The sequence below is a fragment of the Scyliorhinus torazame genome, chromosome 9, assembly GCF_047496885.1.
Source record: "Scyliorhinus torazame isolate Kashiwa2021f chromosome 9, sScyTor2.1, whole genome shotgun sequence".
NCBI lineage: Eukaryota > Metazoa > Chordata > Chondrichthyes > Carcharhiniformes > Scyliorhinidae > Scyliorhinus > Scyliorhinus torazame.
In genome coordinates, this window is record NC_092715.1 from 170,468,843 (window position 1) to 170,496,588 (window position 27,746).

At 46.4% G+C, this 27,746-nt stretch overlaps 1 protein-coding gene across 3 annotated transcripts in view; it reads left to right on the top strand.

Annotated features, from left to right (window-relative positions):
• secisbp2 (SECIS binding protein 2) overlaps positions 1 to 27,746 on the top strand; it is a 159,623-nt gene that overhangs the window by 18,366 nt on the left and 113,511 nt on the right. For 2 of the 3 annotated variants that reach the window (XM_072516780.1, XM_072516778.1), the window contains exons 2-5: positions 273 to 415; positions 4,318 to 4,600; positions 12,465 to 12,585; positions 13,315 to 13,547. In XM_072516780.1, the coding sequence (XP_072372881.1) occupies positions 324 to 415; positions 4,318 to 4,600; positions 12,465 to 12,585; positions 13,315 to 13,547 (729 nt within the window). In that variant the 5' untranslated portion in view covers positions 273 to 323. The remainder of the gene's footprint in view (positions 1 to 272; positions 416 to 4,317; positions 4,601 to 12,464; positions 12,586 to 13,314; positions 13,548 to 27,746) is intronic. The other variant, XM_072516779.1, reaches the window with a different exon arrangement.

The following is a 27,746-nucleotide window of genomic DNA, read 5'->3' on the forward strand; positions in this document are numbered from 1 at the left end:
GTGCATTTTGAAGGTGCTGTCATTTTGTAGATGGTAAACACTGTATCCACGCTGTGGTGGTGTTTATAATGGATGGTGTCAAGCTTTATAAGTGTTGCTAGAGCTGTACCCATCTAGACAAATGGTGATATCTAGATGAGGAATCGGGACCTAAACTATGAAGGAGTCGATTAAAGAGCTTGATACAGTATGTGAAATAAAATGAACTGTATGTTTCATTTTCATTTTGTGTTAATGAAATATAGTACAAAATATATTCCAACCTTTCACAGGGGACCAGATTATCAGCTGATGTTGAACCATTTGTGCCAAAACAGCAAGTAATGGGAGCCAAATGGTATGAATCTTCACCCGCAACACTGCCCAGATATTTAACAACCTGCTATCCTTTTGTTCAAGATCCTTATGTGGACAGGTAAATATTAATTTACAGTTCTGTAGCTTGTTTGCATTACAGCAGCTGAGAAAATGAATGATATAGCAATCCGGATTGACATTTCCAGTGTAATAGGATGACTACAGCACAGATGTTGGCTATTTGACCTTTCTTGTCTAGGTCAGCTTTTTTGAAGAACAATATAGCAAGTCCTTGTCCCCATAGCCCTCCAAATGTTTCCCCTACAGTACAGTGTTTATCCAATTTCCTTCTGGAAGGCCATGATTGAATCGGCCTTCACCACTCTTTCAGGCACTATATTCCAGATTTATAACCACTCACTGCAAAAAACATTTTTTTTTATCAGGCAATGGTTGGTCCTTTTGCTAACCTTAAATTGGTGGTGCCCTCTGGATCTCGACCCTTATGACAATTGGAACAGTTTATCTCCCATCTTATCTGTTTGTACCCCTCATGATTTTGGACACCTATCAAATCTTTTCACCCTTTTCTTCTCTAAGGAGAACAACCCCATTTTTCCATCTACCAATGTAATGAAATTCCTTGAATCTGGCGCCATTGTTGTCAACCCTTTTGTGTGCCCCTCTAAAGCCTTCACATTTGTCCTGAAATGAGATGCCCAGAAGTGAATACAGTAGTTCAGTTGAGATCAACCAGTTTTGCAAAGGTTCCTTGTCTTTATGCTCTGGGCAGCACGGTAGCATAGGGGTTAGCACAGATGCTTCACAGCTCCAGGGTCCAGGTTCGATTCCTGGCTTGGGCCACTGTCTGTGCGGAGTCTGCACGTTCTCTACATGTCTGTGTGGGTTTCCTCCGGGTGCTCCGGTTTCCTCCCACAGTCCAAAGATGTGCAGGTTAAATAATTGGCCATGTTAAATTGTCCTTAATGTCCAAAAAGGTTAGGTGGGGTTACTGGGTTACAGGAATAGGGTGGAGGTGTGGGCTTGAGTAGGGTGCTCTTTCCTAGGGCCAGTGCAGACTCGATGGGCTGAATGGCCTCCTTCTGCACTGTAAATTCTAGGATCCGATGATCTCTGTCTTTATTTATAAAAGCCAGGATCATGTCTGCTTTTTTTAAAAACACAGTTTATTCAAACTTGTACGAACAGCTCCTCAAACACGGTCACAAACATCCCCCACCTTTTCTCAAACTCCCCTGCTGAGCCCCTGACTCATACTTTATCTTCTCTAACCGCAGGAAGTCGTACAAGTCACCCAACCATGCTGCTACTCCCGGTGGCGATGCCGACCGCCACTCCAGCAAAGTTCGTCGCCGTGCAATCAGAGAGGCGAAGGCCATGACATCGGCCTTCCTCCTCTCCATGAGCTCCGGCTTCTCTGAAACTCCAAATATCGCCACCAAAGGGTCCGGGGTCCACTCCCTCCTCCATTATCCTGGCTAAGACCGTGAACACTCCTGCCCAGAATCTTCCCAATTTTTCACAACCGCAAAACATGTGCGCATGATTCGCTGGCCCCCGCCCACACCTCTCACACTCATCTGCTACCCCCTGAAAGAACCCACTCATTCTCGCCCGGGTCATATGCACCCTGTGCACCACCTTAAACTGTATCAGGCTCATCCTTGCACAAGAGGAGGTCCCGTTTACCCTTCGCAGTGCCTCACTCCGTACTCCCAATTGATCTCCATTCCCAACTCCGCTTCCCATTTCATGTATGCCAATTAAGCACTTTTGCAACCTGCCCTGCCACCTTTCACAAATTGTGCATAAGTAACTCCAGTTCCCTCTGTTCTGTACCCTTTTAGAATGTATCCTTTATTTCATACATTGCCTCTTGTATCACCATACACTTCCCTACATTAAATTTCATCTGTCTGCCCCTGGTGAGAAGCTGTTAAATATTGGATCTTTGTGGGGATTTTGGATGTCCTTGTATATAAATAACACACAGTAAACATGCTGATACAATTGGGCAGACAGAATAGTGTGTTCTTTTTATTGCAAGGAGAGGAGTACAAGAGCAAGGAGGTCTTGCTCAAATTGTACAAGGCTGTGGTGACTTCTGTGTAATTATACGTGGGGGACAATATGTGGGTGGCAAGGTAGTACAGTGGTTAGCACTGTTGCTTCACAGCGCCACGGACCTGGGTTCGATTCCTGGCTTGGGCCACTGTCTGTGCAGAGTCTGCACGCTCTCCTCGTGTCTGTGGGTTTTCTCCGGATGCTCCGGCTTCCTCCCACAAGTCCCGAAAGACGTGCTTATTAGGTGAATTGGTCATTCTGAATTCTCCCTCTGTGTACCTGAACAGGTGCCGGAATGTGGCTATTAGGCTTTTCACAGTGGCTTCATTGCCGTCTTAATGTAAGCCTACTTGTGACACTAATAAAGATTATTATTATATATAAAACCTAATCTAAAAATAAACCAGGGAAAGAAGAAATCCCACTTTTCTTGCTTGCCTTGTTTCTTTATTGTAAGTTTGTTAAAGAAACTACAGTCATGTTTCTAAAATGCCACAGTATGACTTCTTTGACCTTCGCTGAACACATTGACTAATGGGAACTGTCTTTGGTACATACTGTACTGATTATTTTACTTTTTAAGTAATTTTGTATTGATCCAAAAATAAACTGTACAACATGCAATACATTTATTCTTGTGGTACTGTGTCCAGTTAATTTCCTGAGCTAGCTGGTCTCTAGTTGATGTACAATTGCTGGCTGGACTGGAAAGGGGCAAAGTTCGCAAGGTTCCTCCTGCTTATTAGTCTCCAATGATTTCAGTGAAGGTGCATCGGTTGTCTGATGTCATTGCTGATCGTTTTAGAGATACCTGTCCCCCTTCATACTACCAACTAGAGTACCGTACTCTCGCTCAGTGTTTAGGCATGTACATATGTTTAAGGTACCTGATGACATCCATCCTATATTTCTTTTTTTTTTTAGAAAGTATTTTATTAAGGCATTTATAATTTTAACATTTTAAACAAAGAGATCCAACAAACACACGAAACCCACAATAACATACCCATTTCCCCCCAAGCGTAGACCCCAACTATAATAGTCCATGCATATGAGCCCTGTGGACCACCTTGAACTGGATCAGGCTGAGCCTGGCACATGGCGAGGACGCGTTCACTCTCCACAGGGCCTTCTCCCATAACCCGACTTCCAGCTTCCCTCCCAATTCTTCTTCCCACTTCTTCCTCACCTTCCCTGTTGGAACCCCTTCCCACTCCATCAGTTCCTTATATATTTCCGAGACCTTCCCCTCCCCAACCCCTGTTTTTGACAGCACCTTATCCTGTAGCCCCCTTAGTGGGAGGTGAGGGAAGTCCGGGAAGCCCAGTAATAGTTAATAAAGTTTGGAAGGGCCAATCCCCTCCGCGCCTCTGCTCAAGTAGGACCTTCTTCACCCGCAGAGCCTTCCTGGCCCATATCAAACCCGAGATCGCCACATTCATCTTCCTAAAAAATGCCTTGGGGATGAAAATTGGGAGACACCGAAAAACAAACAGCAATCTTGGGAGGACTGTCATTTTCAAAGTCTGTACCCTCCCTGCCAATGACCGCGGGAGTACATCCCACCTTCGGAAGTCCCCTTTCATCTGCTATCTCAACCTGCCCAAATTTAATTTGTGAAGCTAACCCCATCCAGTACATTTCAAATGCCTTAGCAAAAGAGTGGGTGAAATTTAAAAAAAAATCTCCTGTGCTGTATTTGACAGGATGTAGAAGCAAAAGACCACAATGTAAGGTTTTCATTTTTGAAAAATATGCTGGCTCATACTTCATAGGATATAATTACGCAGAGATGTTTTGAATATGCTGGTTCACTGATGGATGAAATGTACCCCTTGATGAATATTTATACAAGAGGAAATTGACTTTTCTTGCATTAGCTTCACAGCCATATTAGTCAATAAGCTATGATTTTTTTCCCCCTATCCATTTTAGGCTGCACACATCAGAGAATGGCTGCAATAACCTGTCTCAGAATTTTTCAGAGTTGCACCCATCCTATCCAGATGTGTCATCTCACCTCTCGGCAGATTATTCCTTGTGCTATGCATACAAACAGTCATCTGATTCTTCATTGAATCTATACGCACAAACACCTTTACACTGCGATGACAATTGCTTTTCAAAGCACAAGTATGGTGGCAGAGGTAACAAGAAAAAACAGCTTGGCCAACAAGACTCCACAAAGGAGAAACCATTTTTGAACCAATCATCTAAGGTACTGTGATGCATTAGGACAGCAAAACATTTTTCCTGTGTCTGTGTGAAAGATTATACTGTGCTATATGGTAACTAATTTAAGCTGCATATGTATATTTCCAAGGGAAAATTCCACGCTGAGGGCTCATCATAAGTGGTTAATTAAAAACGTTAAAAACAGTCACAGAGATGAGTAGCGGGTCAGCAGATTGGGAAGAATATAAAGAACAAAGAATGAGAAAAAGATTGATACAGAGGGAAAAACTAGACTACGAGAGAAAACTAGCAAATAATATGCAGGTGGACAGCAAGAGTTTCTATAGATATTTAAATTAAAAATTAGTTAACAAAATGAAAATTGGGGAAATTGGTCATGGAAAGTAGGGCAATGGTGGATGAATTAAACAGGTATTTTGTATCTGTCTTCACTGTAGAGGACACCTGTAAGATGCCAGAAATAGCTGTAAATCAGGAGGTGGGAGTGAGGAGCTGCAAAATTACAATCGCTAGGGAAATGGTATTGACCAATTTATTCGGTTTGAGAGCTGATAAATCCCCTGGCCCGGATGGGTTTCACCCTAAGGTCATTTTTTAAATATTTTTATTCAAGGCATTTTCATTTTGTATACTAAGCACACAATACAATACAGCCATCTTTCTCCCATTTCCTTAAACCAAAACACTCCATCCACCTTAAATCCCACTTGTCCCGCTTTATGGCTGAAATATAACACAAAAATAATTGAATAACACCCACCGCCCACCCGCTGATGTTTAGCAGTCCTTAAAGAAGGAGATGAACAACTTTCACCTCAAGTGGAACCCCCACAACCCCCCATGGCAAACTTTATTTTCTCCAGATTCAAAAATTCTGCTAGATCACTCACCCAACTTCCTACCTTGGGCGGCTCCGGAGTCCACCACCATGATCCTCCATCAGGCTATCGGGGAGGCAAAGGCTAAGACATCAACCTCTCTCACCACCTGCAGACCCGAATCCTCCGAATCCCCAAATATTGCCATCCATGGTTCGGAGCCACCTTTACCCCTAAAATTGCTTGACATCATCCCCGCAAAAGATTTCCAAACTCCGCAAATTTCATACAAGACCAGGACACGTGAATGTGGTTTGCCGGCCCCCTTCATCACCCACATCTATCCTCCACCTCTGGGAAAAATCAACTTGCATGTACACCCTATACATCACCTTTAAATTGAATTAAACTCAATCTCGCACACGAGGAGGTCGAATTTATTCTTTGCAGGGCCTCACTTCAAACTCGCCCTTCAAATCCACCACCCAGCTCCACCTCCCACTTCCCCTTTATCTCCTCTCCTTTTCCATTAACCATCCCCTATCTTGTCCTTGGACACAATCTTTTCGAGCAACGAAGGGGGTGGCAACTGCTCCTTCCTCACAAAATATTCCTGATCTGCAGGTACTGAAATCCATTCACCTTCGACAATTGAAACTTCTCTACCAGCTCTCCCAACTCTGCAAACCTGCCATCCACGAACAGATCCCTCAACCTCTCTACTCCTTCCTGCTCCCATGCCCTGTACATTGAATACAACCTTGCTGGGATGAATCTGATTACCACAGATTGCCGACCACAGCAACATTCCCTCTATCTTAAATGTTGCCTGAACTTATTCCATACCTTTAACATGACAACCACTACCGGACTCGTGGAGTATTTCGCCGGCAAGAATGGATGAGGCATCATCATCAGTGCCCTGAGATTTGTCCCCCTGCACAAAGTCTCCCCCACATCCGAACCTTCTCCACTTTCGCCACCCACTGATAATTGAGCAATGCCAAGCCACTCGTCCGCCTGTCACTTTCCACCCTAAGGTCTTTAATGAAGTAACTAATAAGACAGTTGATGCATTGATTTTAATTTTGCAAAATTCCCCATTTTCTGGGAAGGTTCCATTAGATTGGAAGATGGAAAATTTAATTCAAAAAGGGAGGGAGACAGAAAGCAGGAAACATAACATTAGCCTAACATCTTGACATAGGGAAAATGTTAGAAGCTATTATTAAAGATGTTAAAGTAGGGCACAGGAAAAATTCAAAGCAATCAGAATCCTCATTGTTTTGAGTAAGGGCATGTTTTTAAAAAAATGTATTTTATTACAAACATGTATCAAAACAGGTTACAGCGAACAAACCCCCCAGGAAACATACTTCCCAACAATCAACTATACAGTCTGTTCATATTTTTCCCTTTTTCACCCCCCCCTCCCCCGCAACAAACAAAACCCCTCAAACATGGTCACAAACATCCCCCACCTTTCCTCAAACCCCCCTGAAGAACCCCTTAGCTCATATTTTATCTTCTCTAATCACAGGAAGTTGTACAGGTCCCCCAACCAAGCCGCTACCCCCGGTGGTGATGCCGACTGCCACACCTGCAAAATGCACCGGTGTGCAATCAGAGAGGCAAAGGCCAAGACATCGGCCTTCCTCCTCTCCATGAGTTCCGGCTTCTTTGAGACCCCAAATATCGCCACCAAAGGGTACGGGTCCACCTCCTCCTCCACTATCCTGGCTAAGACTGCGAACACTCCCGCCCAGAATCTTCCCATTTTTTTGCAACCGCAAAACATGTACGTGTGATTCGCTGGCCCTTGCCCACACCTCTCACACTCATATAGAACATAGAACGATACAGCGCAGTACAGGCCCTTCGGCCCACGATGTTGCACCGAAACAAAAGCCATCTAACCTACACTATGCCATTTTCATCCATATGTTTATCCAATAAACTTTTAAATGCCCTCAATGTTGGCGAGTTCACTACTGTAGCAGGTAGGGCATTCCACGGCCTCACTGCTCTTTGCGTAAGGAACCTACCTCTGACCTCTGTCCTATATCTATTACCCCTCAGTTTAAAGCTATGTCCCCTCGTGCCAGCCATTTCCATCTGCGGGAGAAGGCTCTCACTGTCCACCCTATCTAACCCCCTGATCATTTTGTACGCCTCTATTAAGTCTCCTCTTAACCTTCTTCTCTCCAACGAAAACAACCTCAAGTCCATCAGCCTTTCCTCATAAGATTTTCCCTCCATACCAGGCAACATCCTGGTAAATCTCCTCTGCACCCGCTCCAAAGCCTCCACGTCCTTCCTATAATGCGGTGACCAGAACTGTACGCAATACTCCAAATGCGGCCGTACCAGAGTTCTGTACAGCTGCAACATGACCTCCTGACTCCGGAACTCAATCCCTCTGCCAATAAAGGCCAACACTCCATAGGCCTTCTTCACAACCCTATCAACCTGGGTGGCAACTTTCAGGGATCTATGTACATGGACACCTAGACCCCTCTGCTCATCCACACTTCCAAGAACTTTACCATTAGCCAAATATTCCGTATTCCTGTTATTCCTTCCAAAGTGAATCACCTCACTCTTCTCTACATTAAACTCCATTTGCCACCTCTCAGCCCAGCTCTGCAGCTTATCTATATCCCTCTGTAACCTGCTACATCCTTCCACACTATCGACAACACCACCGACTTTAGTATCGTCTGCAAATTTACTCACCCACCCTTCTGCGCCTTCCTCTAGGTCATTGATAAAAATGACAAACAGCAACGGCCCCAGAACAGATCCTTGTGGTACTCCACTTGTAACTGAACTCCATTCTGAACATTTCCCATCAACCACCACCCTCTGTCTTTCAGCTAGCCAATTTCTGATCCACATCTCTAAATCACCCTCAATCCCCAGCCTCCGTACTTTCTGCAATAGCCTACCGTGGGGAACCTTATCAAACGCTTTGCTGAAATCCATATACACCACATCAACTGCTCTACCCTCGTCTACCTGTTCAGTTACCTTCTCAAAGAACTCGATAAGGTTTGTGAGGCATGACCTACCCTTCACAAAGCCACGCTGACTATCCCTGATCATATTATTCCTATCTAGATGATTATAAATCTTGTCTCTTATAATCCCCTCCAAGACTTTACCCACTACAGACGTGAGGCTCACCGGTCTATAGTTGCCAGGGTTGTCTCTGCTCCCCTTTTTGAACAAAGGGACCACATTTGCTATCCTCCAGTCCTCTGGCACTATTCCTGTAGCCAATGATGACATAAAAATCAAAGCCAAAGGTCCAGCAATCTTTTCCCTGGCCTCCCAGAGAATCCTAGGATAAACCCCATCAGGACCCGGGGACTTATCTATTTTCAGCCTGTCCAGAATTGCCAACACCTCTTCCCTACGTACCTCAATGCCATCTATTCTATTAGCCTGGGTCTCAGCATTCTCCTCCACAACATTATCTTTTTCCTGAGTGAATACTGACGAAAAATATTCATTTAGTATCTCGCCTATCTCTTCAGACTCCACACACAACTTCCCATCCCTGTCCTTGACTGGTCCTACTCTTTCCCTAGTCATTCTCTTATTCCTGACATACCTATAGAAAGCTTTTGGGTTTTCCTCATCTGCTACCCCCTGAAAGAACCCACTCATTCTTGCCCGAGTCATATGCACCCTGCGCACCACCTTAAACTGTATCAGGGACAGGAAACAGTTGGCAGAAATGTGTCTTTTTCTAGTTGGCAGGATGTGACAAGTGGTGTGCTACATGGATCAGTGTTGGGACCTCAATATTTTACAATATATATAAACAACTGGATGAAGGGACTGAAGGTATGGTTGCTAAATATGTTGGTGACACAAAAATAGGTAGCAAAGTAAATTATGAAAAGGATGAGAAGGAGGCTACCAAAGGACATGGGTTGAGTGAGTGGACAAAAATCTGGCAAATGGAGTATAATGTCAATTTAGCCATTTTGGCAGGAAGAATAAAACTTTGCAGTACTCCGCGTGCAGAGGGATCTGGGTGTTCTAGTGCAGGAAGCCACAACTGGCTGGTATACAGGTGCAGCAGGTAATTAGAAAAGCTAATAGAATTATTTATTGAGGGGGAATTGATTACAAAAGTAGGGAGATTATGCTTCAGTCGTACAGGGCATTGGCGAGACCACATCTGGAGTATTATGGAGTATTATGTAGAGTATTGGTCTCATTCAAGGAAAGATGTAAATGTGTTAGAAGCCATTCAGAAAAGGTTTGCTAGACTAATACCAAGAATGGGCAGGTTGTCTTATGAGGAAAAGTTGGAGAGGTTAGGTTTGTATCCAGCAGAACGTTGAAAAGAGTAAGAGGCCACTTGATCAAAACCTTTAAGATCCTGAGGGGTATTGACAGAGTGATTGTGGAGAGGATGTTTTCTCTTGTTGGCGAATGCAGAACCAGGGGGTCACTGTTTAAAAATAAGGGGTTGCACATTTAAGATCAAGATTAGGAGAATTTATTTCTCTTTGGGGCCGTGAATCTCTGGAGCTCTCTTCAGATGCAGTGGAGGCAAAGTCTTTGAATATTATCAAGGAAGAGCTAGCTGGATTGATGATTATCAAGGTCTGGGGTAGGCAAGAATGTGCGATTGAAGTTACAAACAGATCACACATGCGGCGCGATCGAACTGCCTCGTTGTGACAGACTCCATGAAGCGACAAGTTAAGCCATTAAGCTCATTTAAATAGTCTGCACCAGATTATCCCAGCGCCCGGGAACTAACACTGGTGCGTGGGAGATGTTGCCATGGTGCCGTTTAGCACTGGTCCACAAACGTGGACCAGGCGTAACGGCATTTGGGACGGCGCGTGGGGGGGACAGCGGGGGGGAGGGGGGGGCAGTCCATTGGAGACCTCTGGATGGTCAGGGACAGGGTAGGGTGGCACCATAGCTCTCCCTCTGGCACCTGGGCACCTTGGCACTTCCAAGGTAGTGGTACCGCCAGGGTGGCAGTGCCAACGGTTGGGGCCTGAGAGGAAGAGATAATGGGCGGAATTCGTCATTCCAGCGACTAAGTGCCGGCGCTAACTGAGAATCTGAGGGTGGTTCACGACAGGAAAATCAGCCCAAACCCCTCACCGGTTCCGTTACCGGTGAGGGGCTAGCACCGGCGCTTCGTGAATCACCTGCGGATTGCGTGGAGGAAGGCCAGGTCCAGGGCCTCGCATGCGCAGGGCTCACGCCCTCTAACAGTCGCACCGAAAAACATGGTGCCGGCATACTGGGACCCTTACCCGCTCAACCTGACTCCACAGCCCACGCCCTGTCCACCCCCCAGCAGAAACCCCCCCGACCAGCGGCACAGACCCCGGATGAGTGTACGCCACTGGACACCGTCCGCAGCCGCCACGCCGAGTTCCCGACAGGCTGGGACCACACGCGACCTACGCCGTCAGGAACCCGGCCGGTCGGGGGCGGAGCATTGCCCGAGGCCATCGATACGTGGCGGGGTGTACTAGAGTACGGCGCTTTGGAGGGAGCAGAGCATCGCGAAAGCGGCGCCATCCCGATTTGGTCGGAAACTTGGATTCTCTGGCCGATCGCCGACCGCGATTTCTGCATCGGCAGCTCAAGAATCCAGCCCACTGTCTGCCCTGCTTAGTATTTCCAGGAGTATTTTCTGATTTTATTTTGGTTTTCCAACATATTTTGTTTTTATACTAGGTCTTGGTGTAAGTTGGGACTTGAGCAGCAGAATTTTAAATGACCTAAAGTTTAGGAATGGTGGAGGATGACTTGCTAGGTGTGTTTAGGAATATTCAAGTCTAGAGAATATTCAAGTCCAGAGATAACAGCAAGGGCATGGAAGAGGGTTTCAGTCAGAGATGAGCTGAGACAGGGGTGAAGTCCAGAATGTTATGATAATAGGTGGTCTTAGTGATGGCAGCTCTGGATCACATATGTCACCAAGGTTGTGCACATTTGAGTTCTGTCTTGGATATTCGCAGGGTGGCTATGGAATGGAGTTTTCATTGGGGACCAATCAATCGTCATCATTCATCTCCTCAAAACAAAACAGATTTGACGACTCTGTCTTTCCAAACTACCATCCCATCTGCAACTTCCCTTTCCGGTCTGAACATTTTGTCACCTTCCAAGTTCTTGTCCATCTTTTCCAGAAATTCATGTTTAAAACCTCCAATTAGGTTTCAGACCTGCCACAATACTGGAACAAAAACAGAAATTGTTAGACAATCTCAGCAGGTCTGACAGCATCTGTGGAGAACAGAGCTAATGTTTTGAGTCTAGACGACTCTTTGTCAATATTGGAACTGCTCGTTTGAAAGGGACAAATGACATCCTATGAGGCTGTGATAAAGATAAACTATTGTTTCTTATCCTTCTTAACCTGCCTACGGCCTTGGACATGGATGACCATCCATCCTCCTCTAATTTTAGATTTGAAGCGGAAGATATCAATACCCAGGGGGAGAGAATTCTTAACTCAATCAGCTCACATGGAAGTGAAGTTGGATGTTCAGAAGTTTAATGGAAATAATATCGAGGGATTGGGAGGTGGCTTCATGGGCAAGATGAGCTCAGAGGGCATAAGGGGAGATGCAAAAGAAACCAGAGAAATATGCAAGTTCAGGGTTAGGAGAGGGAGGACACCAAAGGAAGGTCTGCCTCTGAGGGGCAGAAGAAGGGAGAAAAGGGGTAGAGTAGTTGATTTGCTGATCTAAATCTTCGTAACAAGGAAGTCCATAAGCCCCTTGCACATGTTGGAGGTGAGACTGAATGAGACGTGAAAATATGGAGTCTTGAATCAAATCCTATTAGTTAGTTTGCAGTGGTTATCATGGAACTATACTTCAGCAATGACTTAACTTTAGAGAATGAAGAAAACTGATCAGAGAAAATGATTTGAAAATGTAACAAATACCTAATTTAAACACAGTAAACACATGCTCTTTAGCCTGTGTTGCTTATAAAAGTCCAAAGATGTATATGTTCTGTAGCTCGATCATCAGCTAACTCATTGATGTTTGCAGCTTCTGTAATTTCTAGGAAACCAGGGCCAGGAAAGAGTTGAGAAACAAGGGACAAAATGTAAATGAAGCACCTGAGGCTGGAATAGGTGAACAATTACAACAGCCAGATGCATTTGGGGATAATGCAGCCAAAGGTCGTAAGTACTTGTATATTTAATTTTATTTTTGTAAAATTTATTCTGCATTTGAGACGTGGAGTTCTCTGCAAGTGATTTCTTTCCAAACTATTTTGTATCAAAATTATATTTCTTATTGGATTTGGTTTAATATGAACTGAACCTAAAAAGCAGTTATTTTAACAAACTATTTGAATAATTAATCCATGTGATATATGCAGTTGTTTAGAAGACTGTGATGTATATAATTTTGTTGCCACAAATAGATGTAGCATTCCTATTTGGTTTATATCTGATTGATGACCCTGTGAGAGACCCTGCTTCTGAAACTCAGCAGTTCCACTGAGCATCCTACACTGATGTGAGAAAAGTGGAAACACAACTGCGTGAACCCCTGACACCCCCCCCGAGACACTACAAAAAATTCTGAGAAATTGCAAAATTATTTGCCTTTAGTTGCATTCTGTTACTGAAATGAATGAAATGAAATGAAAATTGCTTATTGTCACAAGTAGGCTTCAATGAAGTTACTGTGAAAAGCCCCTAGTCGCCACATTCCGGCACCTGTTCGGGGAGGCTGGTACGGGAATTGAACCGTGCTGCTGGCCTGCTTGGTCTGCTTTAAAAGCCAGCGATTTAGCCCAGTGTGCTAAACCAGCCCCAGTAGCTCTGTCCTTGAGCTCTATCTTATTAGCCAGTTTCTGCATGCCTGGCATTTAGATTAACAAGTATATTTTTAATCTTGTACAGAGGACAAGCAGCCTAACAGATGCCAGAACAGCAAATCAAAGCCACTTCAGAAAATTCAAAATGAATCTGAGCCTCAGACTGTGATCACACCTGAAATTGTTTTAAGTGATTTCCCCGTATTACAGAGTCCAATAATGAAGCAATCTAGCTGTGACCTCAGAAATTCTCGGGTATCCAGTAAAGTCTGCGAGCAGTCTGCCAAAATATGGCCATCAGATGATACGACAGATATGGTATGGGGAGCAGTACTATAAAATCAATTTAGATTATAAATTAACTGTTTTAATCAAAACTTATTTATCATGTGCAATCTTAGTTCTACTTTGAGGCATCTTTGGTTGCATCCAAAAGGCTGTTCATATCATTAAATACTGATATCAGAATTTGACTGATTAAGGAGAAGTTTAAAATATTGGACAAGTGCTCAAGTTAGTCCAAAAATGCCCAGAACTTAAAGAATCTAAAATCGCTAACCGACATCCGCTCCCAATCAATGCCTTGATTGAAACATTCTCTTCCTTGTTCAAAACCTTTCATTGCCTTGTAAGTCAAATCCTTTACTTAGTGACCAAATGAAAATGTTTATTTTGTCAAATTTAAATCATTGCTGGTAGTTAATATATTGTTTCAGTCGAGTTTCTCTTAATAGCAATGCATAGTGCTCTGTAATCTTGATTTAGAATTTGAATCGCCTCTAATCTTTATGAAGCTTACCTGTTTTACATTATTATATTTTTGGGGGGGGGGGGGGGGGTGGCATGGTGGCGCAGTGGTTAGCAATGCTGCCTCACAGCACCAGCAACCCAGTTCGATTCCGACCACAAGTAACTGTGCGGAGTTTGCACCTTCACTTCGTGTTTGCGTGGGTTTCCTCTGGGTGCTCCGGTTTCTTCCCACAATCCAAAGATGTGCAGGTTAGGTAGATTGGCCATGCTAAATTGTCCCTTGGTGTTCAAAGGTTCGGAGGGGTTACAGGGATAGGGCGGGATTGGATCTGTGTAGGGTTGTCTTTCAAATGATCAGTGCAGCCTCTATGGACCGAATGGCCTCCTTCTGCAGTGTAGGGATTCTATATTACCTGGATATAAAAAGATTTCCTCTTATTGAAAGAAATCATATGCATAATCAGATTTGGCATGCATTTGCAAACATAACAATTTGAATCCAACGGACATAGTGCAAGGAGAACTGTAGGGAACAGGAAATGTCAAAAATTGCCCACATGTCTGTCCTTGATCTGTTGCAATGCTCCAGTGAAGCCCGGCTCAAGCTGGAGGAACAGCATCTCCTCTTCTGATCGGGCACAGTGCAACGCTCAGGACTCAATGTTGAATTCGGCAACTTCAGATTTTGACCTTTCTCCTCCATCCTAAATTCTTCCCCCCCCCCCCCCCCCCCCCCCCCACCCCACACTTTTTAAAAATAATATTCCATACATGTATTGCCTCAATGCAAAGCACCTCCTCCCCTCTCACACCAGGCCATCTGTCATTTGCTCTTTAAAGTTGGTACTTTTTGTTGCGGTTTCTACAGCTCTTAATATTGTTCAAACTTTTTTCCCGGGACCCTCTTTTACCAACCGGTCGACCTTCGTGACTCATACCTGGTGACCTTAGTGACCCATGCCATCTGAACTTCATGACACACCATTTTTGTTTACCTGTAATGTGACAGGTGAGCCTGCTTGGTCCTCACAATCTCACTTGCTTTGTCATTCAATGTTACTTTTCTGCAAAGGACTTCAGTTGATGATTTAAGTTCTCGCTGCATTCTTTGAAAAAAGTCAAAAGATTTGTCCTCAAACTCGCCATACTTACTCTACAAATGCCTTTGAATCTGCTGGAGAGAGCTTCACAGGAGGGTTTTAAACTTTCATTTGCCAGCACTTCCCTGCAATAACACACTTGGGCTTTGCATCCCGATTTGCATTGGCATAATCCCCGTGTCTGCGTGGGTTTCCACCGGATGCTCTGGTTTCCTCCCACAGTCCAAAGGTGTACAGGTTAGATAGATTGGCCATGCTAAATTGCTCCTTAGTGTCGAAAAGGTTAGGTGGGGTTACTGGGTTATGGGGATAAGGTGGAGGCATGGGCTAAAGTCGGTGCTCTTTCCAAGGGTCGGTGCAGACTTAATGGGTCCAATGGCCTCCTTCTGCACTTTTGGGATTCTATGAATTATTAAAACTATACCTCAAGTATTCCCTTTATACTGCATTGTTCCAGATTTCAGCTTCTCAATGGCTTGCTCATCGGAGGCCCTGGAGCTCACACCAGCACTGCTTTGACGTGCCGTGGACAATCCTAAGAAGCCCTCCCCAGCAGATTCAATTGTGCGATCCTGGCCTGTTTTTGTCTCTGCCCCTCTCTTCCTCATTACAAAATGATCAGTTCTTCACACAGTCCTGTTGTTTGCTTGCTGGCAGCTACAAAAAGGAGGAAACTCTCCTCTATGATTTTGTGTCAGAGCACCTGACGTCAGTGTATGACCTGCTCTCTGGCGGGTAGACGCCATCCGTTTTTTAAAAGATCTGGGGCGTCATTCTCCGACCCCCCGCCGGGTCGGAGAATGGCCGTTGGCCGCCGTGAATCCCGCCCCCGCCGAAGTCTCCGGTACTGGAGATTGGGCGGGGGCGGGAATCGGGCCGCGCCGGTTGGCGGGACCCCCCGCTCAATTCTCCGGCCCGTAGGGGCCGAAGTCCCGCCCAGAAATTGCCTGATCCGCCGGCGTAAATCAAAGCTGGTATTTACCGGCGGCACCAGGCGTCGTGGGCGGGGTCCTGGGGGGAGCGCGTGGCGATCTGACCCCGGGGGGGTGCCCCCACGATGGCCTGGCCCGCGATCGGGGCCCACCGATCCGCGGGCGGGCCTATGCCGTGGGGGCGCTCTTTCCCTTCCGCCTCCACCACGGTCTCCACCATGGCGGAGGAGGAAGTGACTCTCCCCACTGTGCATGCGCGGGAAACTGTCGGCGGCCGCTGACGCTCCCGCGCATGCGCCGCATTTCCGCACCAGCTGGCGGGGCAACAAACGCCATTTCCGCCAGCTGGCGGGGCAACAAACGCAATTTCCGCCAGCAGGCGGGGCGGAAATCCCTCCGGCGCCGGCCTAGCCCCTCAATGTTGGGGCTCGGCCCCCAAAGATGTGGAGCATTCCGCACCTTTGGGCCGGCACATTGCCCGTCTGATTGGCGCCGTTTTTGTCCACGACCCGCCCCGAGTGTGAAAATGACTGCTCTAATAAATCCTCCATCCTTTCAGTTCTGACAATCGGTCTATGATTGAAAATTAACTCTGTTTCTCTCCTGATAGATGCTGGCTAAACTAAATAGTGGGGGGGAGGGTTCAGTTGTATGGCGAACTAGAAAATCAAAGTTAAAGGAGAAGGTAGATGTGCAGAATAATGACAAGAACTTTAAACCAGTTAAAGGGCTGAGGGCTCAGGAGAGGTTAGTAAAGTTTCCAGAACATGTGATAGAACAGAGAGTTTAGAAGGTGGCAGGAAGACTTCCGGGTGCGGCGATGACCAGCTGAGTCGCACGTTTCGGCAGCTCCCTGTGAAACGGACTTTTGGGCTCTTGATAGGAGCCCCAACGGCAATTTTAACGGCTAAAAACACCGTGCGGTAAACCAGGAGGGTGTTCCCCCTGGACACGGATGGAAAAAGGAGAGGAAAGTGGCCGGATTGCAGCGGATCCTTTGGAACAACGGCAAGGAAGGCAAGCAAAAACCAAGATGGCGTCGGAAGGTGGCAGTTTCATATGGGGCTCTGAACAACAAGAGTTCTTGAAATGCTGCGTGGAGGAGATAAAAAAGGAAATGAAGAAAGAGTTGTTGGCCCCGATACTACAGGCGATCGAAGGGCTAAAGGAGGAACAAAAGACCCAGGAGCAGGAGCTTCGGGTCGTGAAGGCGAAAGCAGCCGAGAATGAGAACGATATACAGGGCCTGGTGGTGAAGTCGGAGATACAGGAGGCACACCAGAAACGATGTGTGGAGAGGTTGGAGGCACTGGAAAACAACGCAAGGAGGAACAACCTGAGGATTCTTGGCCTTCCTGAAGGTGTGGAGGGGGCGGACGTCGGGGCATATGTGAGCACGATGCTGCATTCGTTAATGGGAGCGGAGGCCCCGACGGGTCCGTTGGAGGTGGAGGGAGCGTACCGAGTGATGGCGCGAGGATCGAGAGCAGGAGAAACTCCCAGAGCCATAGTGGTGAGATTCCTCCTAAGGATAGAGAAATGGTCCTTAGATGGGCGAAGAAAACTCGGTGCAGTAAATGGGAGAACGCGGTGATCCGCGTTTATCAAGACTGGAGTGCGGAGGTGGCGAGAAGGAGGGCGAGCTTTAATTGGGCCAAGGCGGTACTTCACAAAAGGAAGATAAAATTTGGAATGCTGCAACCGGCAAGACTGTGGGTCACATATCAAGGGAGGCACCACTACTTTGAGATGGCGGATGAAGCGTGGACTTTTATTGTAGAAGAAAAACTGGAATGAGTGGAGTATGAAAAAGAACGTTTGGACAAAGTGGTGGGGCGAATGTGGGGGGCAAAGAGGGGTTTTATATACTAATCCTGCGATGTGGTAACTTTTCTTTCTCCCACAGGTGGTGATGGGGGGAGGTGGGGAGGGAGAGGAGATGGGGCGTTGGCCATGGGAGGCGGGGCCGAGGGAGAGGCGCGGGCTTGGTTCCCGCGCTATGATAATTATGGCGGGAATAGAGAAGCAGGAAGGAGGGGGCGTCGCACGGTGCGAGCCGTGGTCACGGGGGGAAGCCGAGGTCAGCCGAGTTTGCTGACTTCTGGGAGCAACATGGGGGGAGTTAATTACGCTAGCGGGGGGTCTAGCGGGGGGGGTGGGAGGGGGGAATTACTGGGTTGCTGCTGCTGGGGAAAGGGGGGAGTGGGTACGGGAGAGGATGGGCGGGGGGGCACCGCCTGGGGGTGATACAGCTGCGTGGGAAGCGGGTAATGTTCGAGGCAAAGACTATAGTGGTGGATAACGGGGGCAGATACGTGATGGTGAGTGGCAAATTACAGGGAGAGATGGTGGTTTTGGTAAACGTGTATGCCCCGAACTGGGATGATGCCAACTTTATGAGGCGAATGCTAGGACGCATCCCGGACCTAGAGACGGGAAAGCTGATAATGGGGGGAGACTTTAACACGGTGTTGGAACCAAGGCTGGATAGGTCGAAGTCCAGGACTGGTAGGAGGCCGGCAGCAGCCAAGGTGCTTAAGGATTTTATGGAGCAGATGGGGGGTGTGGACCCGTGGAGATTCAGTAGACCTAGGAGTAAGGAGTTCTCGTTTTTCTCCTATGTCCATAAAGTCTATTCGCGCATAGACTTTTTTGTGTTGGGTAGGGCATTGATCCCGAAGGTGAGGGGAACGGAATATACTGCTATAGCCATTTCGGATCATGCCGCACACTGGGTAGACTTGGAGATAGGGGAGGAAACAGGAGGGCGCCCACCCTGGAGAATGGACATGGGACTAATGGCGGATGAGGGGGTGTGCCTAAGGGTGAGGGGATGTATTGAAAAGTACTTGGAACTCAATGACAATGGGGAGGTTCAGGTGGGAGTGGTCTGGGAGGCGTTGAAGGCGGTGGTTAGGGGGGAGCTGATATCAATAAGGGCACATAAAGGGAAGCAGGAGAGTAAGGAACGGGAGCGGTTGCTGCAAGAACTTTTGAGGGTGGACAGACAATATGCGGAAGCACCGGAGGAGGGACTGTACAGGGAAAGGCAAAGGCTGCATGTGGAATTTGACTTGCTGACTACAGGCACTGCAGAGGCACAATGGAGGAAGGCGCAGGGTGTACAGTATGAATATGGGGAGAAGGCGAGCAGATTGCTGGCACACCAATTGAGGAAAAGGGGAGCAGCGAGGGAAATAGGGGGAGTGAGGGATGAGGAAGGAGAGATGGAGAGGGGGGCGGAGAGAGTGAATGAAGTGTTCAAGACATTTTATAAAAAATTGTATGAAGCTCAACCCCCGGATGGGAGGGAGAGAATGATGGATTTTTTGGATCGGCTGGAAATTCCCACGGTGGAAGAGCAGGAAAGGGTGGGACTGGGAGCACAGATTACGGTAGAAGAAGTGGTGAAAGGAATTAGGAACATGCAGACGGGAAAGGCCCCGGGACCGGACGGATTCCCAGTTGAATTTTACAGAAAGTATTTGGACTTGCTCGCCCCGGTACTGACGAGGACCTTTAACGAGGCAAAGGAAAGGGGACAACTGCCCCCGACTATGTCTGAAGCAACGATATCGCTTCTCTTAAAGAAGGAAAAGGATCCGCTACAATGCGGGTCCTACAGACCAATTTCCCTCCTAAATGTGGATGCCAAGGTCCTGGCCAAGGTAATGGCAATGAGAATAGAGGAATGTGTCCCGGGGGTGGTTCACGAGGACCAAACTGGGTTTGTGAAGGGGAGACAGCTGAACACGAATATACGGAGGCTGTTTGGGGTAATGATGATGGCCCCACCAGAGGGTGAAACGGAGATAGTAGTGGCGATGGATGCCGAGAAAGCATTTGATAGAGTGGAATGGGATTATCTGTGGGAGGTGTTGAGGAGATTTGGTTTTGGAGAGGGGTATGTTAGATGGGTGCAGCTGTTATATAGGGCCCCGATGGCGAGTGTGGTCACGAATGGACGGGGATCGGCATATTTTCGGCTCCATAGAGGGACAAGGCAGGGATGTCCTCTGTCCCCATTACTGTTTGCACTGGCGATTGAGCCCCTGGCGATAGCGCTGAGAGGTTCCAAGAGATGGAGGGGAATACTTAGGGGAGGAGAAGAACACCGGGTATCTTTATATGCGGATGATCTGCTACTATATGTGGCGGATCCGGCGGAGGGGATGCCAGAAATAATGCGGATACTTGGGGAGTTTGGGGATTTTTCAGGGTATAAATTGAACATGGGGAAGAGTGAGCTGTTTGTGGTGCATCCAGGGGAGCAGAGTAGAGAAATAGAAGACCTACCGTTGAGGAAGGTAACAAGAGACTTTCGTTACCTGGGGATCCAGATAGCTAAGAATTGGGGCACATTGCACAGGCTAAATTTAACGCGGTTGGTGGAACAGATGGAGGAAGATTTCAAGAGATGGGATATGGTAGCACTGTCAATGGCAGGGAGGGTGCAGGCGGTTAAGATGGTGGTCCTCCCGAGATTCCTCTTTGTGTTTCAGTGCCTCCCGGTGGTGATCACGAAGGCTTTTTTTAAAAGGATAGAAAAGAGCATCATGGGTTTTGTTTGGGCCGGGAAGACTCCGAGAGTGAGGAAGGGATTCTTACAGCGTAGTAGGGATAGGGGGGGGCTGGCATTACCGAGCCTAAGTGAGTATTATTGGGCCGCTAATATTTCAATGGTGAGTAAGTGGATGGGAGAGGAGGAGGGAGCGGCGTGGAAGAGATTAGAGAGGGCGTCCTGTAGGGGGACCAGCCTGCAGGCTATGGTGACAGCCCCATTGCCGTTCTCACCGAGGAACTACACCACGAGCCCGGTGGTGGTAGCTACACTGAAGATTTGGGGACAGTGGAGACGACATAGGGGAAAGACCGGAGCATTGGGGGGGGTCCCCGATAAGAAACAACCATAGGTTTGCCCCGGGGGGAATGGATGGGGGATATGGAATGTGGCAAAGAGCAGGAATAACGCAACTGAAAGATCTATTTGTGGACGGGAAGTTCGCAAGTCTGGGAGCGCTGACCGAGAAATATGGGTTGCCCCAAGGGAATGCATTCAGGTACATGCAATTGAGGGCTTTTGCGAGGCAACAGGTGAGGGAATTCCCGCAGCTCCCGACACAAGAGGTGCAGGACAGAGTCATCTCAAAGAAATGGGTGGGGGATGGTAAGGTGTCGGATATATATAGGGAAATGAGGGACGAAGGGGAGACTATGGTGGACGAACTAAAAAGGAAATGGGAAGAAGAGTTAGGGGAGGAGATCGAGGAGGGGCTGTGGGCAGATGCCCTAAACAGGGTAAACTCGTCGTCCTCGTGCGCCAGGCTAAGCCTGATTCAGTTTAAGGTATTACACAGGGCACATATGACTGGAACACGGCTCAGTAAATTTTTTGGGGTGGAGGATAGGTGTGCGAGGTGCTCGAGAAGCCCAGCGAATCATACCCATATGTTTTGGTCATGCCCGGCACTACAGGGGTTTTGGGTGGGGGTGACAAAGGCGCTTTTAAAAGTAGTAGGAGTCCGGGTCGAACCAAGCTGGGGGTTGGCTATATTTGGGGTTGCACAAGAGCCGGGAGTGCAGGAGGCGAGAGAGGCCGATGTTTTGGCCTTTGCGTCCCTAGTAGCCCGGCGCAGGATATTGCTAATGTGGAAAGAAGCCAAGCCCCCGGGGGTGGAGACCTGGATAAATGATATGGTGGGGTTCATAAAGCTAGAGCGGATTAAGTTCGTCCTAAGGGGGTCGGCTCAAGGGTTCACCAGGCGGTGGCAACCGTTCGTCGAATATCTTGCGGAAAGATAGATGGGGGAAAAAAGAAGGCAGCAGCAGCAGCACAGGACTTGGGGGGGGGGGGGGAGGGATGGGGGGGGGTGGGTGGGGGGGGTATAGCCTGTGACAAGGCAGTTGCCAATTAGGGCTAGTTTTCATTTTTGTTATTTAATATTTATTTATTTGTTGTTTTTTGTTTATATAAAAAAAAGGTCATTATTATCTGTATTGTTATAATGTTGTGTAAAGGATGCACAATGTACTGTGTTGGTTGACCAAAAATTTTTAATAAAATATTTATTAAAAAAAAAGAAGGTGGCAGGAATCAGGCAGAGCAAAAAAAGGGACAATATGAGAAGGGAGGTGGTCAATGCAGGACTGAGGTTTTGTACCTAAATGTGCGCAGTATACGGAACAAGGTAAATGAGTTTGTTGCGCACATTGAAATTAGCCAGTACTGTTGTGGGCATCACAGAGACGTGGCTGCAAGGTGATCAGGGCTGGGATAAGAAGGGGGCGCCGCCGAGCGCTGCCCCCAGGAATCCACTCCCCACGGGGGGAGAAGAAAGGTCCCCAAGCCCCTTAAGTGAAGGGAAGGACAGGGTTAGTCAGGCCCCTTGGCCAGAGGAGGTCCGGACCGGACAGTCGGACCCAGTGGACGGCTGGCCCCAGGGAAGCGGGGTCCAGTTTTGAGTTGGCCACCCGGTGAATAGATTTAAAGTAAACTTTGGAATTGTCAGTGTAAGGTTTATTGTGTTGGTTTATTTCATAGTACTCGGGGGTTAAAGACTTCTGGTGTTTTCGTTTTATAAGAATAGTGGTTTTGTTATGTGTGGTTCGTCGTTGTGTTCGTAGTAAAACTAGACATGGAGAAGTCAGGCCGGGAGTTACAGAACAACTGTTACAGCCGGTGGGCTGTAATCAGAGCACCAGGAGGAAACCCACACAGACACGGGAGAACGTGCAGAGACCACACACAATGACCATTAGACATCTACAAAAAAAAAATGGACACTTCATGACAATCCAATTTGCATGAGATATTAGATACGATGAAATAATGGGCACTTACAAAATATAAATGATAAATAACCTTAATTGCCCCAAATTGTATTGTTGTAATTTATACATCTAGACAGACAGCTCACAGCTTGGTGTAGTTCTTTAGAATGTTCAAATTACTGCATTTGTATCTAATTCAGGTGGCTGTCATAAAGCTGTTCCTGGGAATGTGCATACGAATTTGAGCTACCAGTCAACAATTCTGTTGTGCAGTTGCACAGTCCTGGTGGTCATTTGAGTGCCCAGCAACAAAAGGATGCATTTGCAGAAGGATGACTCCCCGTTGGCCATCTTCACCCAATCCCTGGGTTTGAACCCACTCTTTATTCCCCCTTCCAACCTCTTGTGGTCACTGTCCCTGCCAGGGTGCCTCTAATTCACATTGCTCCTGAAGACAACTAAAATATTTTTACCTAATGTCAACAGAGATCAGGGAAGCATCCTTCACAGAGTGACACAGTGGTTAGCATTGCTGCATCACAGCGCTGGGCACCCGGGCCCCGGCATTGGGTCACTGTCTATGTGGAGTTTGCACTTTCGCCCCATGTCTGCGTGGGTTTCCTCCCACAGTACAAAGATGTGCAGGAAAGGTGGATTTGGTCATGATAAATTGTCCCTTAGTATCAAAGATGTGCAGGTTGGGTGGGGTTACGGTGATAGGTCGTGGGAGTGGGCCTAAGTAGAGTTCTCTTTCAGAGGGTCAGTGCAGCCTCGGTGGGTCAAATGGTTGCCTCCTGCACTGTAAGAATTCTATGATTCTAGTAGGTGTCTCTTCACTCAGTTGGCTGGACAGCTGGTTCATGATGCAGAGTGAGGCCAATAGTGTGGGTTCAATTCCTGTACCGGCTGAGGTTATTCATGAAGGCGCTGTCTTCTCAACCGTACCCCTTGCATGAGGTGTGGTGATCCTCGGGCTAAATCCCCACCACTCAGCTCTGCCCCTCAAAAGGGGAAAGCAGTCTACAGTCATCTCGGACTGTGGCAACTTTATCTCTTGCACTATCAAAAGCAACTTATTAAGTCACACACCATGGGCAGTCATTTCGATTTGCACTCTCACTACTGTATACCATTATTAAAACTCTCAATATTTAAATCATTGTTGTAATTTTTTTTAAACCTTGGAATTTGAATCAATTTGCGTTAGGCAACTGAAGACTACCTAGCGCTCATAGAACTTTTCACCAATAGAGTTTAGTGCTTTTCCTACATTACAACAGTAACTACGCCTTAAACTGGGGGTAGAATGACAGGTTTGTCAATTCCAGGAACTGGTCAAATGGGATGGCGACTATTTTCATGCCATCGGTCCAAAACTACATACATAAAATAACATTTTCTTTACGTATTGTTATTTGAGTTTTTCCATTTTTTTTTCTAAACCAAAAATTCTAAACCACTTAAAACCTGTACATTACAACACAATCAATTCACTATAAATTTAAAAAATAACCAGCACAGTTAATTCATCTAACCTGCCGCTTCCACATAAAGGAACAAGTAAAGAAAACGAGTGACAGGATGGGGAGAAAAAGGACAAATAATATAAAGAAATGGAACAGGGGCACACCCCCTTGCCTACACTGTTAGAGAAATATTGCATAATCTACGGAAAGCCTTGGAGTAAATCTGACAATGCGGAACCTGTATATTTAAGATTGGGATCCCATCCCTTTTGGAGTGAGTCCAATTTAGGTGAAGTATACAAATTACCGTGGGCAGCACGGTAGCACAGTGGTTAGCACAGCTGCTTCACAGCTCCATTGTCCCAGGTTCGATTCCCAGGTTGGGTCACTGTGTGTGGACTCTGCACGTTCTCCTGTGTCTGTGTGGGTTTCCTCCTGGTACTCTGATTTCCTCCCACAGTCCAAAGATGTATAGGTTAGGTGGATTGGCCATGCTAAATTGCCCTTAGTGTCCAAAAACGTTAGGTGGGATTATGGGGATAGGGTGAAGGGTGCTCTTTCCAAGGGCCGGTACAGACTCGATGGGCCGAATGGCCTCCTTCTGCACTGTAAATTCTATGAAGTTAGAAATTCCATTGGGATATACTCCATAATATTTTTGTACCGAGGTGGTTTATTATTAATCCAGGAGCATAAAATATTTTCTGAGCTGTAAATGTTGGAATATTATAAAACTGTTTCTCGTTGACATCAATTATCTGTTTATCTGGGAACCTCCGAATCAAAAACACAGGATTAATCTCCAAGATAATATTTAAATATCAAGTATGCCCCACCAATAGCTTTTAATTTTGACACAGTACCAGATACAGTGAGTATATTACCAATTTACACTTTTGACACGGTGGATATGCCGGGATCTATCTTGTGTCTTCAGCTTGGTGTGATATGCAGACTATGGAGAATTTTTAGTTGAGTCTCCTTCGTTCTATTACAAACCAAGATCTTATTCGCATTCTCCCAGATAACACCCCAGATTTCATCATCAATATTCACTGCAAGGTCCTTTTCCCAAATCTGCAGAACCTATTGCCTATTCATATTGGATCTAAAGCAGTGTGTCATAAAACTTGTTATCCATGGTACCAAAGCGATTAATTCATAAGATTTTTTTCCATTGGAGAAAACCTGGCGTTAAGATGCAGGTATAAAGTCTAAGCTGCAAAATATATATTTTTTTTAAATCTTGGGATATCACATTGCTCAAAAGATAACCAGAAAGCTCCTCTAAACAGGTCCCCAGTCTAATAAGCCCCTTATCCTCCAAATGTCAAAACCATAGTCTATGAGATCTTGAGGAAAATCTGGGTTACTCTGTATGGAAGAAGGAGGAGAAGTCGGCATAGAACTTCAACCAAATCACAGACCAACCGCCACGCTCTTGAGTATTAGTGATTATTGGATTCTCACATTTGCCTGGTAGCATCTTAAAATCTCTAAGATACAGCAGAGTTTGTGAAGGGTATTGAGACTGACGAGCTTCAATATTAAGCCAAATGGAAGTGGAGTCCTCTCTTATCCATTCATGTATAAATCTAAGGTGAGAGACCAGCTGATACAATTTAATGTTCGGCACACCAAGGCCACTTTTTGAACTCGGGGAAATTGCAATTTGGCCAAATTTAAACGAGGTCTCTCTTTTTTCCTTCCATACGAAAGAGCTAAACTCCCAATGGGAAATTAGCAGAAAATAAAATTGGTAGCATCTGTAGTGGGCACAGCAACCTAGGTATTATATTCATCTTAATCAGAGCTATTCTGCCCAACCATGTTATGGGTGGAGAAGAGCAGTGATGTAGGTTCCACCGTACATACACATAAGGGAATAAAGTTTTGACTATACAAAGGACAGAATGAAGAGGTAATAGGAACACCCAATTAGGTAATAAAAATAATAATCGCTTATTGTCACAAGTAGGCTTCAAAGAAGTTACTGTGAAAAGCCCCTAGTCGCAACATTCCGGCGCCTGTTCGGGGAGGCTGGTACGTGAATTGAACCTGCACTGCTGGCTGTGTTCTGCGTTGCAAGCCAGCGAAACCCTGAAGGGGACCATCTGAAGGGGAAGGAAAAATAATCCGTTTTAAAAACGAGGATATCTGCAAAGAGTACTGCTGATACCCGTCCATAATTTACAAATTTAGATGTATGTCTGTAAGCATAGGCTGGTGCTATGACCGGATTTATGTGATTTCCTTCATCTGGCTCTTTTTGAAAAGCATGTTGGGGATGTTACAAAGTCATAAAGTTGGCCATCAAAAGCAAGAAAATAAATGACTTGCATTTATCGGGCTAGATTTTACCAGCCCCCTAGGGACATGATAGGTAGCAGGTAACTCATGATATGATAAGAAAAAGAGGGGGTGAGAGTGCCTGTGGGATTGCCTGCCACCATGGCATTCTGCCAATGGTGGGAAAAGTGGAGGACAACCCTCCCATCCAGAGGCCAATTGTTCCACTTTTAAATGCCCCCCACTTACGGGCCTGTTCCAGTTTTCGGCATTTTACCAGGGTTGGCTTGATCCTCCACCTCATGGGGAGACCGTCTGGTTACCTCCCTGCTGGCTCGGTGGGAAGGATGGGTGTGCCCAAAATAAGCAGTCCAAATGGCAACTCGATCCCCTGTTCTCACTGACCACTTTTTCCTCTAGCCCCGCACCCTCCAATAGGCTGGTGGTTCTTGGGGGTGGATTTCCGTTCTCTAAAGGGACAGGAGCCTCAACAGCTCCTGATTAGCTACATGATGGACCTAAAATGTGGCCAGGTGCCCTCCAAACCGCCAGGGCAAGGTTGTGTTCGTTTTCTGGCCTGTCATCCGGTCTCCTGCCACCCCAACAAAATTAAGCCCATCTAGTGCCTTTCACAATCTAGGAAAATACACCAGGCATTTGTGCAAAGGGAGGTCCAGCGGCAGCAAAATAAATTGCCAGGTAAATGCTGTTTTAGTGTTTGTTGATTTAGTAAATGTTAGGCAGAAAATGAGAAACTTCTTATACCCATTGGAATTTAAATGAATGAGAGGTGATCTTATTAAAACATACAAGAACCTGAGGGAACTTGATAGTGCAAGAGAATGTTTCATTGTGGGGAACCTAGAACTACAGGACTGGAGTTTAAAAATTAGGGGTCCCCATTTAAGACTGAGATCAGGATAAATATTTTCTCTGAAGGTTACGTTTGTGGAATCCTCTTGGAGAGCAATGGAGGCTGAGTCATTGAATATATTCAAGGCTAAGTTAGACTTTTGATTAACAAGAAGGTCATGAGTTATGGGGAGAGCAGACTGGAAAGTGGAATTAAAGCCATAATCAAATCAGCCATGATCTTATCAAATGTTAGCCAAATGTCCTCCTGCTGCACTTGTGTTCCTCTGCTCTTTGAAAAGTGCATTGGATGTTTTTGATGTCCACTAGAGCCAAGGTGGGTCCTCAGTTTAAGGT